At 37.3% G+C, this 20,002-nt stretch overlaps 1 protein-coding gene across 2 annotated transcripts in view; it reads right to left on the bottom strand.

Moving 5' to 3' along the window:
* The window catches only part of NALCN (sodium leak channel, non-selective), a 1,159,715-nt gene that overhangs the window by 180,018 nt on the left and 959,695 nt on the right, over positions 1-20,002 (bottom strand). For both annotated transcript variants that reach the window (XM_053707809.1, XM_053707808.1), the window contains one exon: positions 10,070-10,126. In XM_053707809.1, the coding sequence (XP_053563784.1) occupies positions 10,070-10,126 (57 nt within the window). The remainder of the gene's footprint in view (positions 1-10,069; positions 10,127-20,002) is intronic.

The raw sequence follows: 20,002 nt of genomic DNA, 5'->3' as shown, positions 1-20,002 counted from the left end.
TAGAAGCGCTTAGGAATTACACGCTTAAGATAAGTGCTTATCCGTTTCCAAAACCACTGTTTTTGATCCAGATTACTATCAAATTTGCTTATCCTTGCTCCATATCTATATTTGTGGACTTTATCCATACATCTGTTGTTTGCTTGCTACATGTATTTCGAGGATTCTTGCAACATTTAGCATGTTTGAATGTATTTTGCAACTAGATCGTTATAGATAAATTACCACAACACACATATTTTGCTACACACTATTTTAGATCTGGGTAGCATACGTATGCTTTAGTCAATTCAGGTCCCAGTTTTTGTGTTTTACCTACACTTTGTGGTGTTTATTCATTTTGTATATATTGTTCATCTTATGTGGTGTGGCAAAGCTCAAAGTATTTTTCACTGACGTGAATGGGAAATCTAAATAAATGAATAAATATTTTTTACAAAGGAGCTGTCTGTGTGCCTATTTTTACCCTTGCTTTTTTCAGAGTATTTATATATGCTCTGAAACTTTAGTCTCTCTATACGAATTTAATGTCTATACTTTTTAAAGGGTGGCACCAGTACAATATTTGAGCAATATTACCTACTCTCACCCTCATTTATATATATAAATATATATATATCTAAGATGTGCATTCTCACTCTATCTAACAGCTGCGAGGGTGCTAGTAAGATCAATAGATGCGAAAAACTAATTTTCACTCTCTGATCTTTTCAACAAATAGTTTACTGCAAACAGTAACTTTTCGGAGACAAAGTATCCCCTTCCTCAGACTGGTCACAGTAAACTATTTGTTGAAAAGACCAGAGAGTGCAAGTTTGTTTTTGACACACACATATATATATATATATATATAAAATAGAACAGACAAGCATTCCAGATTCCTGTAGAAATGCCCGGGGTGCAGCAGAGAGTATACACAGTACAATGAAGAGAGTGCACTCACCGCGTCTTGTTACAAATTTTCTTCAACAGATGTGAGCGTTTTCGGGGGTTTAGCCCCTTCCTCAGACATACAAAATAATAATTAATTTACCCTAACACCAAACACCCAGTTATATGTGTAACCGCCATCCCTCACGCTCTCCCGGGTAGGGGGCCACCCACTGGTGAGGTCACCATCCCGGCAAAGCGGGATTACGGTCCTGCAGGCAAAAGTGAAAAGTAGAATATGTAAATTACTTGAATGCATATATATCAGAGAAATAAAAAAACTAAAATACTGCATAGACAAAGGACTATCATGTAGTAGGGGTTAATAAACTACCACCAGCATGCTATCAAATAGCCAATCCATCTAGACAAGTAGTCATGGTAACCGTAAACAAAGAGTGCTTTGGTCAATAAGGATACTCAAGCTCCGAAGGGACCACCCCATTTGGTTTGCAGCAGAGCACCTAGACAAATGTTTGTCTATAGGATAGGCTGTCAGAGCGACGGCAATGTGCACACAAATCAATATTTTTCATAGCCAAATTAAGACGGAACATTATATCAGAGGCAGAACAATGTAGGCTTAAACTATAAGCGAAGAGAAAGCAGGAGCCGAAAAAGCAATACACATTTTTAGTATCTGGATAATAAGTACATAATGCTGGATCTAAGTGGAAGGATTAGTATAACAGATAGGCCAGATATATAAAAAGTAGCTCAAAAATACAGAATTAAAGAAAATAGACAAAGTCTCAGGAGGACTGAAAAGAAAAGAAGAAAAAGGCAAAAAGACATGAAAAACATATAAATGAAACAGAATACATGTAATAACATAAAGGTAGGATAGAGCCAATATAACAAAACACAAAAGCAAAATTTATGAGTCGCAAAATTCATTACATATAGATGATCAGTTGTAGGTCAATCAGTCATATTCCTATAAGCACACTTGCCAGTCAAGCTGGGTATTAAGCCCATTTGGGGGCATGGTCAATAATAGTATATTTTAGGTCTGTGACCGTATAGTGCAATTCCACAAAGTGGCAGGCCACAGATTGATGTGAAGTGCCTTTGTTTAGAGCTGTACTTATGGCAGACCTATGATTGGCCATGCGAGTATGTAAGTTATCAGTGGTCTTACCCACGTAGAATAGGCCACAAATGTGGATGGGTGAAGTACTGTCCCGTTATGAGACCACTGTATGTTGTGCACCCTATGCAGCGGAATACACCCTTTTTCTCCACCATCAGCCAGGAGCTCTTATTGTAGCTCTTTTGGGGGTCCGTGTTGACTAAAATATCCCTTAGGGATCTGGACCGTTTGAAGTAAATTCTCGGTGGGGCCATATGTTGGAACGGAAGGGCACTATCAGTTCCAACAGATGGCCCCATACTTTCTACTTTCCAACAGATGGCACATACTTTCTACTATCAGTAGAAAGTATGTGCCAGTTGTCCCGCAGGTGCTTAATAATCAACTTTTTGTCACCTCTATAGGTGGTCACAAAGGTCATTCTTTCTTCAAAACTGTCCTTAATGATGACATCTTCCTCTTGGAAAAGTGTCTGGGCTTGCGTCTTCAATAGCTTAGGGGGGTATGCTCTTTTGATGAATCTGTCTTTCATCTCAAGTAATTGTTTTTCCTTATTGGACTCATGGAAGTTAATACGGATGATTCTTTGATTTAGGCAACGCGCTTTTGAGTGCTAGAGGGTGACAAGAAGTGTAGTGCAACAGAGAGTGGAGTGTATTTTATCCAATTCCTTATAAAGACACCCGTCTAAGAACTCTATTCGATTTTTGGCAATCTGCATTTTAAAGGTTAAAACAGAGATAGACATATTGAGCTGATTATACCACTGGTTCAGTTCTTGTTCAGTACCACTCCAAATGAGAAACAAGTCATCAATATATCATCTGTAAAATCTGATATGGTGGTCTTTGAACAACTCAGTGCCCATTGTTTCAAAACTTGCCATGTACAGGTTAGCGTACAATGGGGCCACGTTTGACCCTATCGCCGTACCCTATAATTGTAGATAGAACTTGTTCTCAAATTTGAAGTAGTTTGTTTTCAGGCAAAAGTCCAAAAGGTGAATAAGTACATCCACAGGTGGGCCCACATAAGAATATTTAAGTAGATGTTGCCGTGTTGCCAAGATTCCTTCTACATGTGGTATGACTGTGTACAAACTGGTAACATCCAGTGTCACCAGTAGGTCCCCTTCTTCACATGTGATGTTTGAGATTTGTTCCAAAAGCATGGCAGAATCCCATAGGAAACTATCCATCTGTCGCACCAGCGGTTGCATGAAAGAGTCCACAAATTTTGCAATTAACTGCTGTATTGAACCAATAGCTGACACAATCGACATGCCAGGCGGGCTTGTCAGACTCTTGTGTATGTTTGGTAATGTATATAAGATAGGGGTTCTTGGAAAAGTGACAGTCAAATACTCCATTGCAGATTTTTTGAATTGCTCCAGTAGATAGGTATCAATCAGTTTCTTGTACTTAGTAGTGTGATCTCCAGGAAGTCTGTGGTAAGTCAGGTTGTCACTCAATTGGCCCAAGATTTCAGCTCTATAGTCATTGTAATTGAGTAGTACTAATGCACCACCTTCATGGGCTTCTCTGATTTTGATGGTATTGTCCTCCATTAGTTGTTTTAAAGCAGTTCTTTCTTCCCTATTTAGATTATTGAAGGTGCTTTTCTTGTGCTCCGTTATTGACTGTTCCATCTTGGAGTGTACCAAGCGAGCATATTTACGTATGCTTGCATTTTGGGAGACAGTGTCATATGTGGATTTCTTTTTTAATTTATTAATTTCTGTATATTGAGCCTAGAATTTTTCCTTCAGTCGTAATTGGCGTTGGCATCGTTGGTTATCTACAAACAGGTTGATGCTGTTTGAGTTGCAGGTGGGTATAAAAGAGAGTCCCTTGTTTAGAACCCGGTGTTCCATCGGGGTCACCATGTGGTCACTTAAATTAACCACAATATCCACCTCTTCTAACACCTCCGTTGTCTTGGGGATCTTCTGAATGTACCCACCCAGCCTTGTGTGGGCCCTCTGCCTATCCCATTTTTTGACCTTGTCGACTCCACTGGGCCCAAGCTGTCCACAGTTGTTAAGTGACATGGTTTATGATAGCGTGGGGGTCTGGAGCGGGATTGAAAGTCCCTCTGTCTCTCTTGTCCTGTTTGTAGCCATCTGTACACCCTCTTGACCCTGCAGACTCCAATCACCGTTTCCATCTTATTATTTTTTTTTTTTTTTTTTTTTTTTATTGAGGAAATTCAAAATAAACATCACAGTGTACAGTACAATATAAACAGGTTACTTTCAAAACAGCTCTTGTAAGTCAGTACATGTCATTTAAGATTCATGGGTGTATAAAATGTAGTATTACATAAAACCCATCCAGATAAAGCATAATTTCAAACATATAAAAAGTGATGTTATATAATATTTCTATGGCAACATCATCTTAATCTAAACCAATAGTAAATCTTACTGGCACTCATAACCTATATCTTCCTCATTTTTTCTTATATAGGAAGGGGGATTATATGGGCCTCTGAATTGTATCAAATATATAATAAAGAATGGAAAAATGCGAGGGAATCTGTGTTCCTTAGTTTACATTAGTAAACAGATACTAAGGGAAAACCCTTAGGGGGGGATACGGAGCCAAACTACTTATGGAGTAAGATTAGTCAAGTGGAATTGTGAGGGTAGGGACTCTACAGCAGATACAAGTAACTTAGTGTGTTCCCTATCTGTGTCCTAGATATATAGTCCTAAAATATATCACATATGGCATGTAGATTATTGAGTTCTCCTGTTTAGGAAGTGCTCAAGTATATAAAGGTGCATGCCTACCATGTTCTGTCATAGCCTGTCTAACATAAGAAACTAGTATATGCCGGTGGGCTACCCCACAAAACTGTGATATACAATGCCTATAAGTTGTTCATGCTCGCTGTGACTATAGCCTTCAGACTGATCACAGCCATTAGTAAGGCTATGAGCTAGGTATTCATATGAGCTGAGAGCTGTTTGTGGCAAATACATAAGCATGCCATAAAATTTCCCAACTGGGGAAGCTATATCTATGATAATGCTCAGATAGAAAAAACTCTCTCTATACTACTATTATTTGTCTTCATGTAAGTGGCCTAGGAGACTTTAGTGGGATTGTGTGCATAGTGTGTCCTAAAGTAAGCAAGATTGGCAAGTTCTATCAGTATGATATATATATATATATATATATATATATATATATATAATGAACTTATAGGGGTACACTAACCGCATGGCTCCAACTTAGTGCCATCATTCACACTAATGTATTTGTTAGGGTAAGTAGTCTTGACTGTAAAATGGGCACAAAATGTAGAATAATATTTCCGCAAATACAATATAGGGAGTATCTGTCGTGATAGGTAGGACAATGAAATTTCTATTGGACATACACACCCAGAGCACTTTAAGATAGAGATGAATGAAACCTACAGGCTACTACAAAATAGCATTGTGTATTATTATTTCAGAGCATTTGAATAGCTACGGGTACATATAACAGGCAATAATAAAAGAGTAATAAGAACTGCACATGCACATTCAGCAATGAGACACTGGCTCAGGAGCATGGGCCCTATACCCCAGGGCCAGGACCCAACTATATAACCGCAATATAACTTATCCCTGTAGGACAATGAATATAGATTCTGCTAGATCTTTTACAGGACACTATTAAGAGTTCTAATTGAATTTGTTATTAAATGTGCATTGTTTGCATTGTCAAGAGGTAACCAACCAACTATAATAGAGCTATATTTAGACTATAACGATTAGACTAACCAAAGTCTTAGTATCTTATGTACAGCAATATAGACTGCAATGCCTAGATTGTGCAGATACTAGCCTGTTCACAAACAGAGAAGCAAAAAGAAAAAAATTTCCACTTGTAATTAGCAAAACTACTAGGGCCTAAAATTATATCCAACAGACTATCTTAGGCAGTATATATACATGTGGAGACAGACAAAGTGCAGGATGAACAGATAACATAATACCCATTAGATCAATCTAAATAATACCTTTCACCTTAACCAGATACATGTATAAATGGACACAGAGATATGTTAAAGAATATAATGCTGCATGACTAAAAGATTAGGCGGTGCTTCACATGAAATTAGGGCCAATGTAACATGCTATAAACATGCTTATACTATAGATAAAAATACAGGTGAACGTTACAGACTAGATAAAAGTTAAACATAGAATGATTGATGTAAGCATATCACTAAAACAATATATATATATATATATATATATATATATATATATATATATATAACCTATTAGCTAGTATGTCTCTTATATGAAATAGAATCTTATGCAGTGTCAGCCTGTCTGTTGACTATCGTCTGCTAGTCTACATTACCAGACAGTGGCTGTGAAATGACTAGTTATTTAACCAACTCCGGCTCTAAGGACAGACACCGTAGCAAACCGTTGGCATTCTCCATCAGATTTTAAAGCCAACTGCACAGGGGTAGCCTCCCAGCTAGGATCGTTAGCAACAGTGATTTGCGAGCAGAACAGGCACAGCATGTCTCCTTCAGAGGGAATGATGAGTGTCTCTCTAATGCGGAGTGCAGAGCTAGTCGGGTCAGCATGCCGCTGCTTCTCACTGATCCAGCCTGCAAATGTCCGCCTCCTCTGCAGCGATCCTAAAAGCAGTATTGCTTGGTCCTCCCGTGTCTTGCCGCCAATGTTTGCCTCGTTAAGGGACTCGCCTCCCATCACTTCCCTTGGCCGTGTCCAGCGGACCCCCATGGGACTGCAGATCCGGACTCCCGGCTTGGAATCTTCTCCACACGGGCCAGCTAGTAGGGTAAGTGTAGTATCTTCCAATCTGTGAAGATGAAGTGGGAAGTTCTCCAAATCACTTCCATCAAATGTGGAGCCTGCAGTGTGCCGCGTATGACCGCTATCGTTCTGGTGGTGTGCACTCCTGGTTTCTTCCGCCATTATGGCGTAGCTGGGACTAGTAGACTTTGTGAGGCAGGCCAACTCCTGTATAAGCGAGTTCTTAAACTGTTCAAAACAGTTCTGCAAAGCGGTAATAAGATCCTCCATATTCCGTACTGAAGTGAGGAAAACAGAGCCAACTCTAATATTAGTTACTCTTTCAAGCGTGCTTGCAGGGATAGAGTCAGCGAACTAGGCCTCAAAACCGGCTCTGATCCGTCTAAAAGGTCTGGATCAAAATATGTACTTGGCCAACAATCTAAATAGTACACAGGTGGTATGAGATTATGTCCTCAGTATCCTCGATTTCTACGTTCCAGACTAGGGTGCTATATTGAAAATTAATCTCCAAAAAAATTAAATAAAATCAGGAGCTCCCATGCCTCACGTCTAGTCTCTTTGGCTGCCGGCTCCGCCCCCCCCTATTATTTTTAAAATCAATTAGCTCAGCTTCAAATTTGGTGATATCCTCCTTCAGTTTGTTGAGCCATTCTGTAGTGGTGTCTAATTGCAATTTATTCGGATTCAGTTTTTCGTATTGTGTGATCTCCATCCTGGTTTGTGCCAGCAACCTTGTTACTACCTGTATAACCAGTAATATCAGGTCCATGGAGCACTTATTCAAAATGTGACACCATCTATCACAGAAGGCAGGGTTTGCCCTGCCTAAAGTAGGCACATTCCGAATTCTGAATCCCCTGGGTATGCAACCCTTGCGATGGACAAACATGTGCCATGTAGTAACAGATCTTTTTCTCTTTGTTTAAGTTTCACCAGGTGTGTGAAAATATATAAGGTTTGTCATTTGTTGGTCCTGTCGGGTGTGCCCCAAACAGTATTTGCGTGGCATCCTCCTCAGTGAAATGGAAAGTAGTAGCCCCAGCAATAGCTTCTTCTGTTAGAGGCACTTGTTCCTGTTCCATAGTCCTGAGTTTAGCAGGTAAAATATATGCAAAGTAAATTTTATGCAAAGTAAATTTCACCAGTGGCAAGGGATATTTTAGTCAACACGGACGCCCAAAAGAGCCACAATAAGAGCTCCTGGCTAAAGGTGGAGAAAAAGGGTGTATTCCGCTGCACAACATGCAGCGGTCTCATAACGGGACAGTACTTCACCCATCCACATAGATGACAGAAGTTCTTCCACAAGCACAGGATGACATGTACCAACACCCATATCATATACTTATTACACTGCAATTGTGGCCTATTCTCCGTGGGTAAGACCACTGATGACTTACATACTCGCATGGCCAACCATAGGTCTACCATAAGGACAGCTCTAAACAAAGGCACTTCAGATCAACCGGTGGCCTGGAATTGCACTATACGGTCACAGACCTAAAATATACTATTACTGACCATGTCCCCCCTCTGGCTAGAGGTGGAGACAGAAACACACTGCTCCTACAAAGGGAAGCACGTTGGACATATGTGCTAGATACTCTCATTCCAAATTGGCTTAATACCCAGCTTGACTGGCAAGTGTGTTTATAGGAATTTGACTGATTGATCTACAACTGATCATCTATATGTAATGTTTTTAGCAACAAATAAATGTTGCTTTTGTGTTTAGTTATTTTGGCTCTGTCTTACCTTTATGTTATTCTATTTATTCTGTTTAATTTATATGTTTTTCATGTCTTTCTGCCTTTTCTTCTTTTTCTGCTAATTTTATTGACTCTACTCCTCCTGAGACTGTGTCTATTTCACTTTTTTGTATTTTTGAGCTACTTTTTATATACCTGGCCTATCTGTTATACTAATCCTCCCACTTAGATCTGGCACTATGTACTTATTATCCGGATACTAAAAATGTATATTGTGTACGGCTCCTGCTTTCTCTTGGCTTGTAGTTTAAGCCTACATTGTTCTGCCTCTGATATAATGTTCCGGCTTAATTTGGCTATGAAAAATATTGATTTGTGTGCATATTACTAAGCACTACACTACTGACGGTTAGAGTCTGATGTCTCTCTGACAGCCTATCCTATACACAAACATTGTCTAGGTGCTCTGCTGCAACCCGAACAGAGTGGTCCCTTTGGAGTTTGAGTATCCTCATTGGCCAAAGCAGTCTTTGTTTACAGTTACCATGACTACTTGTCTAGACGGATTGGCTATTTGATAGCATGCCGGTGGTAGTATATTAACCCCTACTATATGATAGTGCTTTGTCTATGCAGTATTTTTGTTTTCTTATTTCTCTGATATATATGCATTCAAGTAATTTACATATTCTACTTTTCACTTTTGTCTGCAGGACCGTAATCCAGCGGTGCCCGGGATGGTGACATCACCAGTGGGTGGCGCCCTACCCGGAAGAGCGTGAGTGATGGCGGTTACACTTATAACTTGGTGTTTGGTGTTGGGGTAAGTTGATTATTCTTTTGTATGTCTGAGGAAGGGGCTAAACCCCCGAAAAAGTTCACATCTGTTGAAGAAAATTTGTAACAAGACCCGGTGAGTGCACTCTCTTTATTGTACTATATATATATATATATATATATATATTATTTTTGTAGTAATATATGTGTGTGTAAAAAATAAGAACATAGACAAATTGTCAGGAATGATGAGTGTAAAAAAGATTCACTGTTTATCCTAGGAGAAAACAACTTCCAGAAATGACATGTGATCTTGCTCACATAATTTACTCTTATATATTTATATTATGCAATAACTCAAAAATAAAATTTTAAGTGGTTACTTAAAGGACCACATAATGCAGCATAATTGCATAATTAACATGTGCATAATAAAAAGACAATGATTTAACATCTACTCTGAATTTCAAATACAGTTGATTTTTTACTGACAAATTAATTTTTCTCCCATTTTCTGTCCTCCTGTATCATGTGAAAGACATCAGCCAATCACAGACTAGTATAGTATACCCTGTGAGCTTGTGCACATGCTCAGTAGGATCTTGTTCTCCAAGTGTGCAGATAAAATGATTTGATAGTGGAAGTAAATTGGAAAGTGTTTTAAAACTGCATGATCTTTCTGAATCATAAAAGTTTATTTTGACTTGAGTGCCCCTTTAAGAGCCAGAGGAACTAATGTCCCTTGTATTTTATGTTTAGACTTACTACAGTTGGTGATATTTGGTGCTCTTCACTGCTCCTGTAATGGGATCTGTTTTCGAACTAAAAAAAAAAGGAAAACCACAACGTAAATTGAAATATATTTTACGGATTGATGTAATAGATGAGTGCTATTTTATTTTTCTAAAATTCATTCAATTAAATTAAAACGTATCCATATTTTTAGCAACTCAAAAGAGTTTGAAAACATTAAAAATACTCCAAGTGATAAAAGAACACTAATTAATTCAGCTAAAGACATAAAATAAACACTAAAAAATGAATCAATCCATCCAACTTTAATCACTAATGTATTCTAATGTAATTATCTTGATCTACCAATTTAAAACATTTACCTTTAGCCATTTAACATGAAGCCTAAAACTTTATCAAGAATAAATCTCATCCAAATAAAAAAAAATACATAACTATTTAAAAATCTCTTTCAAAATACATTAAGAAAAAAACAAACAAACAAACATGTCATTTATGGTGATATTACTGCAATGGATGTACGCTATGTTAACAAAGATAAACCATTGGGGTTGATTACACTTCTTTAGTAAAACTAAATCCCCTTATACTTTAATGGTGTTTTTTGTTAAAAATTAATAGATACATTTTTTTAAAAGGATTGTAATTAACCCCTTTTTTAGCAAAGTATATTTTATCCATGGCTGGAGAGCTAAAAATACCAAATTACAGGAAACCATGCAATGTGTCTTTGTTTCTATCTAATCTTATGGCCATATGCAACACCTTAGGGAATAGAGTCTCACTTCTATATCTTCAATAACAAATTTGGCATAACATGTAAGTAATCTGTATTTTCTAGATAATTCATAATTAGATAAAAGCTTCCAGTAGGCTGTACATTTTTCTCTGTTGTGTCAGACTGATCTTTTCAAGTTAGTGTTTGATCTAATGTACAGCTTGAGCTTATCTAACATTTGTGTTTATGTCAGAAAATGGGCACACCAATAGCAATGGTATATAATTGGTCTTTATTTCGTTATTCTAGATTTTGAGCTTTCAATAAACACAGTTGATAATGGACCATCATGGGGTAAGAACAAGCTTTTGGGAAAAAAAAAAACATCTAATCAATTGTAGCTAATCCTTTTGTTTGAAAACACAGAAAGGGATAAATTCCTACATCTTTAGCCAAATAGTTCACCAAATGGCAACCAGAAGGATTTGAGCGGGGAGATCAATGAGGCATAAATACATAGGGGTTTACTATTTACTGCAAGAGATTCATCTCAGCAAGATTCTTTATCTGTGTATATAATGTTTAACAGATTAGCATACTGTTGTATTTATTCCTCAGGTGTATCTATGCATGGATTAAGATAACTATATTGCATAGGATGCAGAGTCCTACATTCTCAGTAAGAATTTCCAACAGACAGATTTATATCTGTGGTTCTGTTCCCTCACCTTCTTATAAAACATGGATGCACACTGAGACAATTTTCACTATAACTTCAATGCAGAGAGAAAATTAAACATGTTCTGCTTGCCACCACTGCAGGATGCTGTGTTACATGCGGTATATTCAGGAAACCATCAATAAAAAGCTATAAATTAGCATTCAATCTCTCTCATCTTGTTGTACCAGAAAAAGACTGATAACAGGAGTATCAGATAAATATATTATTATTATATTAAGATAATTCATAGCAAAGTGAGCAACGTGATATGTGGTTTAGTAAGAAATTCTAGTACAAATGATGCTGTGGTTTTGTAGCTAAGCAACAGCTTTACCTTTTATTTTTAACTCTAAGATTGACACCTAGAGCATAAATGAGGTGTTCGTGTTAGAGATTATCATAAGCCCCATTCATATGTTTGTCTGTAGAATGCATGAATGGAGTGTATGCAACAAATACCTTAAAGGGCCACTGTAAGTAAATATTTTCTATGCCTGTTACTAACTAACTACCCCAAATACGCTTTTTATCAATAATAGTTCATTAACATATCTCTACCGTATATAAGAAATCTTGTCTGCAAATTTAATTGTTTTCCAAACCCACTCTGTGGGTATCCTTTGCTCTGTACCAATCCGTTTACAATACCTAGGTTTCAAAATGGCGCTTTAAACACAAAGTTATTGGTTTAAGTATTTTGAACATGCAGTGCTGAAAATAGTGGGCAGGATAACGTGACATCATCGGCGAATAAAATATATAATTTTTAGAACGTTATGAAACTTCGTTTTGGAGAAAATATAGGTCAGTAGGTTTTAATTAATGTTTATTAACGTTAATATGTTAGTTGTTTAGCTTAAAAATGATAACAGAAAGTAATCCTTTAACAAAATATATACTGCATAGTTTTCTTGTAAACTATGCTACCAAGGCAAATAAAAGATTGACCCAAAATGCTACTTTGATGTAGGGAAGTAGGGAAAGGGTCAACATATCTGCATGTAGGACAATTGTAGAAGTCTGCAAAAATATTTGACTGGAAGGTTTCGCATGTTGGTGTTGAATGACTGCAAGATGGACTGAAGTCTCAGATAGAAATAAGATTTTGTTACACTTTTGCAGGACAAGTATCGTCATTTAAATAAGCAGTTTTATTTTGTCTTCAAAAGAAAAATTCTTATATTAATCATCAGATAGGGGTATAAAGCCATACTACAAGATATGTGCATCAGCAAAAAAATTGTTTCGGACAAATCTATCTAAATGAATATTCAGAAAGATTTTTTTTTTTTAATATTCTTCTGCTGCACTATTTGGTATTCATTTACTTTAAAACTAAAATAAAACACAATATTCGGGGGAACATTTACATTCACTTTTTGTTAAACGAATGTAAATGTTCCTTTGCTACCGGGAAAAACTTCAACTGTAGCCTTATACTTACCTCTAGCGCGCTGAAGAGTCAGGCTCACCCAGAGCCTTCTTCACAGAGCCCTAGGTTTAGTGCTGTGAATCCCAGAGTTCTCCAGTGCACTTAAAGGGACATAATACTCATATGCTAAATCACTTGAAACTGATGCAGTATAACTGTAAAAAGCTGACAGGAAAATATCACCTGAGCATCTCTATGTAAAAAAGGAAGATATTTTACCTCACAATCTCCTCAGCTCAGCAGAGTAAGTTCTGTGTAAAAAGTTATACTTCACCTGCTCCCAGCTGCAGGTGAAGTATAACACACTAAAATGCTGCTTAGAAATCCTTTACAATGGGAGGTGGCTACTGAGGAACTTTGAGGTAAAATATCTTTCTTTTTTACATAGAGATGTTCAGGAGATATTTTCTAGTCAGCTTTTTACAGCTATGCTGCATCACTTTCAAGTGTTTAAACATTTGGGTATTATGGCCCTTTAAAGTATTTAACTCTTAAAAGCTAATTTAAAGGAAATGCTTGAATACTAATTAATTTCACCAGTTTTTGTTTGTTTTCTTTAAATTCGTGCATTCATTTGGATATTTGTTTCACGCGGGGGTGGGGGGGTGGGGTGGGGGGGGTAGTTACAGTTTGTCCAACAGAAGCATACAAACTGATCTGATTGAATGGCAACTTATGACGTGGAAAGTCTATATATGAAGCTTTTGAATGTGATGTTTCATTTCACTTGGTAAAATGTAGTCTATCTAAATTATTTCAAACAGGGGCTGATTCCAAGCTTTCCGATCCACGTTTATCATCTGCCAATATGTGTTTTTCAGGTTCTGAGTGATCACAATCTAAGCAAAAACGTTTCTATTTTGGAAAAAGTTCAGATGGGATCCTAACAGATAGCAGGAAAATTGGCCATATGATGCATGGGCATCAATGGCTTTAGTGATCACAAACCTCCTGACCACAGGTTTTGCACTTTATCTTAACAAAATGGACACATCAAATTCAAAACATATAGGGTGTTGGTAAAGTGTAAAACTGGTCTTTTCAACATGTTTGTATGTATTGCAAGATAATTAAGAATGATTCTATTATCTTGTGCATGTGCAATATAGTCTGAAACACCATTTTAGATGCATATATGAATATATGGTCTAGATTAATATATAGAAACCTATATTCAGCACTATTGTATAGTCCCATAGTAGTAGGCGGAACAGACATTATGGGCAAGATTACAAGTGGAGGGCTAGTTATCACTCCAGCTCACATACTAACTATGTTCAACTTCGGCTTTTTGCACGCATCGGATACCGTGTGTATTACAACTCGAAAGTAAAAAGGTTATGCTATCGCGTTAAAGAGATGTGCACACAAAAAAAAGGAATATCTATGTAAAAAATATAGGAATATCTATTTAAAAAATATAGGAATGGGGGCTTGTCCGAACAGCGAATCTGAATGGTCACATTTTCATGAGCTCCGGCCGAAACACTGATAAACCGTCGATTATCAGAGACATCCTACAGTAAATTATTTAAATCTACAGCCTGACACACCCTTATTGTGAGGGGAGTCACTCACAATAATTTACACTGTATTTCTGATGCTGGAACCTAAAATCAGATGATAAAGGCCTAGAGTGGCGGCTCCATACAGGCAACGCTTTCCCCCGTGGTCAACCGAGGTACACAGCCTTAACGGGACCAAGCTACTGAACTACTCTAACCAGTCTTGCAAAGCATAAAATCTACATTACTGAATTAAAGATGGAAAGCACATGGGAGCTGAACTTGTAAGAATGCTTTGACTGGCACCTAGCGAAGTAAGTGAAGCTCATGCAGATCCTGATAGAAAAGGCTTCTATGGATAATCTTTTAAGCACCCTTGCCGCCAGACATTCAGAGTCTAACAAGCTCACAGGATATATGGACACAATTTCCGTAATTGCTGTTAGCACAGATATGCTTCATATCAAAAAAGGGGAAACCCAGCATTTGAAAAGTGTCTCAAATACTCCACAAGATTCTAAAATAGAGACCGGAGTTAACATATACCAAGATACCTCAATGGATCATGGGCAAACAATGTTGAGCCAGGAGAAGGTTGATCACATTTCTGCAATGCAGACCAACTCAAAAAACATGGCTCCGGTTGGAATAGATCTTGAAGAACGAGCCCAAGAACCCTCTGAGATCCCACCTCACAAAGATAACTCTTCCCTAGCACCAAACTCAGATGTCAACGCACCAAGACCAAAGGGTAATGTAATCATTTTACTGATCACCACTAACCAGGCACCAGATGATACTGCGAAGGGGGATACTAGCTTACCCACAAAGGCATTCCACCAAACCTAAATCCTCATTACCATTACAACTGAAACTTAATCATATAATTCCATACAAGACAATCCACTCTACTGAACCATCTTATAGCACACAACCTATCCTAGTTTGTAATCATGATCTAGAGTTAATGATCAGCACTGCACTCTCAGATCAAAACACTCCAGAAACAGAGCAAGATCATGCTGCATTTGCCACCGTGCAGATCTCTAGTGGGTCGGTGAAGAATCCTCAGAGGGATAAAAAAGGCAAGACCCCATGCAATTTCCTACCCGAGACTCTGGACAGTCATCACACACGTATTAGGCATATTGGAAACCCTTAGCAGCACTTCTTAAACTCAGACCTGGGACTCCCAGATCATTCTGACATTTATGGCTCATATGAGCCTTTACCTATAGGTTAACTTGTGGTTAATAGTTCTTATTTATGGTATCTTATGTATACTACTAATATGTGTGCACAATACATCTACACAATAAGCTGCACTCCCCTCTCTAACCCTTAAACAGTACATATCATTGCACTTAAGCCCCTACAAACTAGCTATTGTGCTCCTAATAGCCATAGTTACTAAAAAAGAGAATATCATTATATTTGTCCTTTTGGCAGGGCGCTGGTCTATATACTAGTCGTTTGTCCAGTTTTGGCCCTTGCATCTCCATAACCTTCCTAATATTGCATTATATTTACTAAAAAATGCAATGTTCAAATGTTTATTTTTTTTTTTTATTTTATCTTGCTTAATGTTAACCCCTAGTTCACAGACCTTTGTAATAATGCAGGTACAAAAGTGACCTATACTGATATATCAGGGGAAGAAAACAATGACTTCTTATTTATTTTATTTTTATTTATTTACTTTTATTCTTCTTTGTATACTTCAGACTATCAGAAAAGATGTGACTATGTGATGCAATGTTCGTAACTTATACTGTCTGTACATTCACTTCTTTGTTGCCAATAAAAAATAAATAGGAATATCGATTTAAAACTATTTAGAACATATTCCCCCGATGTGAAGAACATTTGAATATGAAATATTTACCGTGAATACACAAACCCTTTATTAAATATGAACATTGCATAAATATGATTTTACATGTTTCAGCTACTTAACTGCAAAGGGCTCCAATACACACACACGAAACATGTCACACCGCACGAAACATGTCTGCGTGAGGTCCTGATCACTTGACATTGTGAATGTTTTTAACTACAGTGCTTTACACAGCCATGGTAGCTGTCATGTTTTTACTCTGTGAGAAGTCTGAATAAAGTTGGAAATTTTTTTACTTTACAAGGAGTCCTTTGCGCTTTTTTGCGCTCTGCAACCTTTGGATATTTATTTCACATTGACCCGGCTTGCAGACCGGGTATTGAGCGTACACAGCTGCAGGTCTCCTCTAATCAGCTCCCCTCCCACTCTCTCCAGTGTGAAGCAACTCAACGTACTAACAGGTACTGTTTATTTGTTACTATTGTGGGGTCCCGTTGTGCGCTTTTACACAGACTGTTTGCATATATATATATATATGCAGTATATATGTATATATGTATTTATATGTTTATATATGTCTGTAAATATATATATATATATATATACACATATAAATACATTTGTACACACACACATATAAATACATTTGTACACACACACACATATATATATATAGTATATATACATACATATACATATTTAGACATGCATATGTATGTATCTCTATGTTAAACCCTTTTGCAGCCTTTTTTTTCCCTAACACCTGAGACCTCATATGTTTGAGCCCTTATAACTTTTGAATGCAATATTTTTTTTAAAATATTTTTTATTAGATAGTGTTATTATGAGTGTAATTGTACAATTAAATGTATTTTTTATGTTTTTTTGTGCAAATTGCGCTCGCGAAACGCGTTAATGTTTAACTCGTAATACACTTGCTACTTCCGACATGCGCCACAACTAATCTGGCCCTACATAAGTAAATGTATTTAATAGACAGATACGTGATATCTTGTGCAGTTAATGAGATCTGCAGGAAAAGAGAGAAAATGAAAATCACAACCGCAATATTAAGAAAAGGTGTTTAGCAATCACACTCTTTATATCTTTGTTTTAATTTAATGCTCACATTTTTGGGATTTTACAGTCTTCTGGTCTTTAGGAACCAGGTTTCTCTCAACAATCACAAGCTTCTTACAGTTATAGAAATATATCAAAGAGAGACCAACTTTTATACAGTAAGAGTGAAGTGTGGAAATCGATGTCTGTTTTTTTTTAAATGTGATCTATATCTGTACAGTGTTTTTTTTTAAAGCACAGTCTGTACAGTGATATCTGCAACTTTGGACAATTCTTAAAACTTTTTCACTTTGTGTAGGACAATTGTGTTAGAACTGTTCAAATCCCTTTTTTAGAACATGAGATAAGTTGTATTCATTTTCTGCTTATGTAAATAAATCTCATACGTTGTTGTTCTTGAATTTAGATGAAAATATCACCAATGAATACAAAGCAAACATATTAAAAGTTAAAAAACATAATTGATCAAACAAGCCCAGTGCACTTATGATGCCCATTTAAAATTGACATTCAAATGATTTAACATTTATAATGAACACCACTCTATCCATCTGCAAAACACACACATGGTCTTCATTGACCTTTCTTAGCCAATTTGGGATTTCAGAGATCAAGTATCCATTATCAGCAGTTCCAAGTGTGATCACTTTGTTAACGTAAAAGGGTTTATCACAAGTGTTTGTGCCTGTCGGGTGTAGCGCTTGTATTACAAGTTGAAAATAAATGCAATCGTTTAAGCATCTGGATAGGGCATCCACAGAGCTCTGGTTAACTGTTAATAACAAAACAAAAAAGTGTTGCAAAACACATTAAAAAATACATTTAAAAGTACAGTTAAACTCATAATAACACCATGTAATAAAATTATTCAAAATAATATTGCACAAAAAAGTTATAAGGGCTCAAAGAGTTAGTTCTCAGGTGTTAAAAAAAGCAGGCAAAGGGCATTAACATAGAGATACATACATATACATGTCTAACTATGTGTATATATATATATATATATATATATATATATATATATATATATATATATATATATATATATACAGTGAAACCTGTCCAAGACGGACCCTGTATAACATGGAAACCTGTCCATGTCGGAAATATCCCTTCGTCCCGGCGCTTAGTGTATACTTTCATTGTTTTACTACCTGGATAAGCCAGAAACTGTCCAACGCGGAAACGGAACGTGGTCACAGAGTTAATTGCGCATACATTTGGTTCACTTACCTGGATAAGCCGGAAACCCTGGATAAGCCGGAAAATGTAACGCGGAATGGAAGTGAGGTAAGAACAAGACGACGGAATAGACGCTGACACGGAAGTGATGTGAGAAGGACGCAGAAACGTTAGTGGTGTGGGAAGGAAGCGTAAGGGGTGTTGTAAGGACGCTGAAACGGAAGTGGTGTGGGAAGGAAGCGGAAGGGGTGTTGGAACAGACGCTGACACGGAAGTGATGTGAGAAGGACGCAGAAACGTTAGTGGTGTGGGAAGGAAGCGGAAGGGGTGTTGTAAGGATGCTGAAACGGAAGTGGTGTGGGAAGGAAGCGGAAAGGGTGTTGGAAGGATGCTGAAACGGAAGGGGTGTTGGGACGGATGCTGAAACTTAAGAGGTGTGTGACAAAGAATGGCTCCTAGAAAGTGCAACACTCTTACTCTCGCTATGAAAGTTAAAGTGATTGAGGCCTACACAAAAGATAAGTTGTCTGTAAAACAATGCGTTGAGAAATTTAAGTGTGGCAAAACGCAAATTTATGAAGCTATCAAAAATAAAGAGAAAATCATGGAAGAATGGTTAGCTGGCAATGGCGAAGTGAAGAGGAAAGCGAAGGCGACTGGAATGAAGATTTAAACAAGCTCCTGTGGGAATGGTTTGTAGCCGCACGCTCTAAAAATGTACCAATTTCTGGTCCTATACTATAAACACAAGCCCTCGAACTAGCCAAAGAATTAGGCAAAACAGATTTTAAGGCATCTAATGGCTGGCTGGAAAGTTTTAAAAGGAGGCATTGCATTGTATGGAATGAAATAGGTGGAGAAACAAAGGATATAGATCAAGAAACTGTTAGCCAATGGGAAGAAAAGCTCAAAATGGAACCATACGCTACAAAAGATATCTACAATGGCGATGAAACTGCCCTATTCTTTAGGTTGCTACCTTCAAAAACTCTGGCTGTTAAACGTGAAAAATGCACAGGAGGAAAGTTATCCAAGGAAAGATTGATGGTGTTCCTCTGTGGAAACATGGATGGGAAATTGGAGAAGCCTCTTGTGATTGGTAAGGCAGCAAAGCCACGTTGCTTCAAAAACATAGACACTACACAGCTTCCCGTTATTTGGTGTGCAAATAAAAAAGCCTGGATAACAGCAGAACTAATGTCTGAATGGCTCAAGATTTTTGACAGAAAAATGAAGAGAGAAGGTCATAAAGTCATCCTGTTTTTGGATAACGCTACCTGCCATCCGCATCTGAAACTTAGCAATGTAAAATTAGCCTGGTTCCCTGCAAACAAAACAAGCGTAACACAGCCAATGGACCAAGGTGTTATCTACACGATGAAGACACACTATAGAAAATTATTGCTACAGTCCTTGGTTGCAAACATTTCTACCACACAAAATGTACACCAGCTTGCCAAGTCCATAACA

The sequence above is a fragment of the Bombina bombina genome, chromosome 3, assembly GCF_027579735.1.
Source record: "Bombina bombina isolate aBomBom1 chromosome 3, aBomBom1.pri, whole genome shotgun sequence".
NCBI classification, from domain to species: domain Eukaryota; kingdom Metazoa; phylum Chordata; class Amphibia; order Anura; family Bombinatoridae; genus Bombina; species Bombina bombina.
The sequence above is the reverse complement of the archived record's forward strand: the minus strand, read 5'-3'. Positions and strand labels throughout refer to the sequence as shown.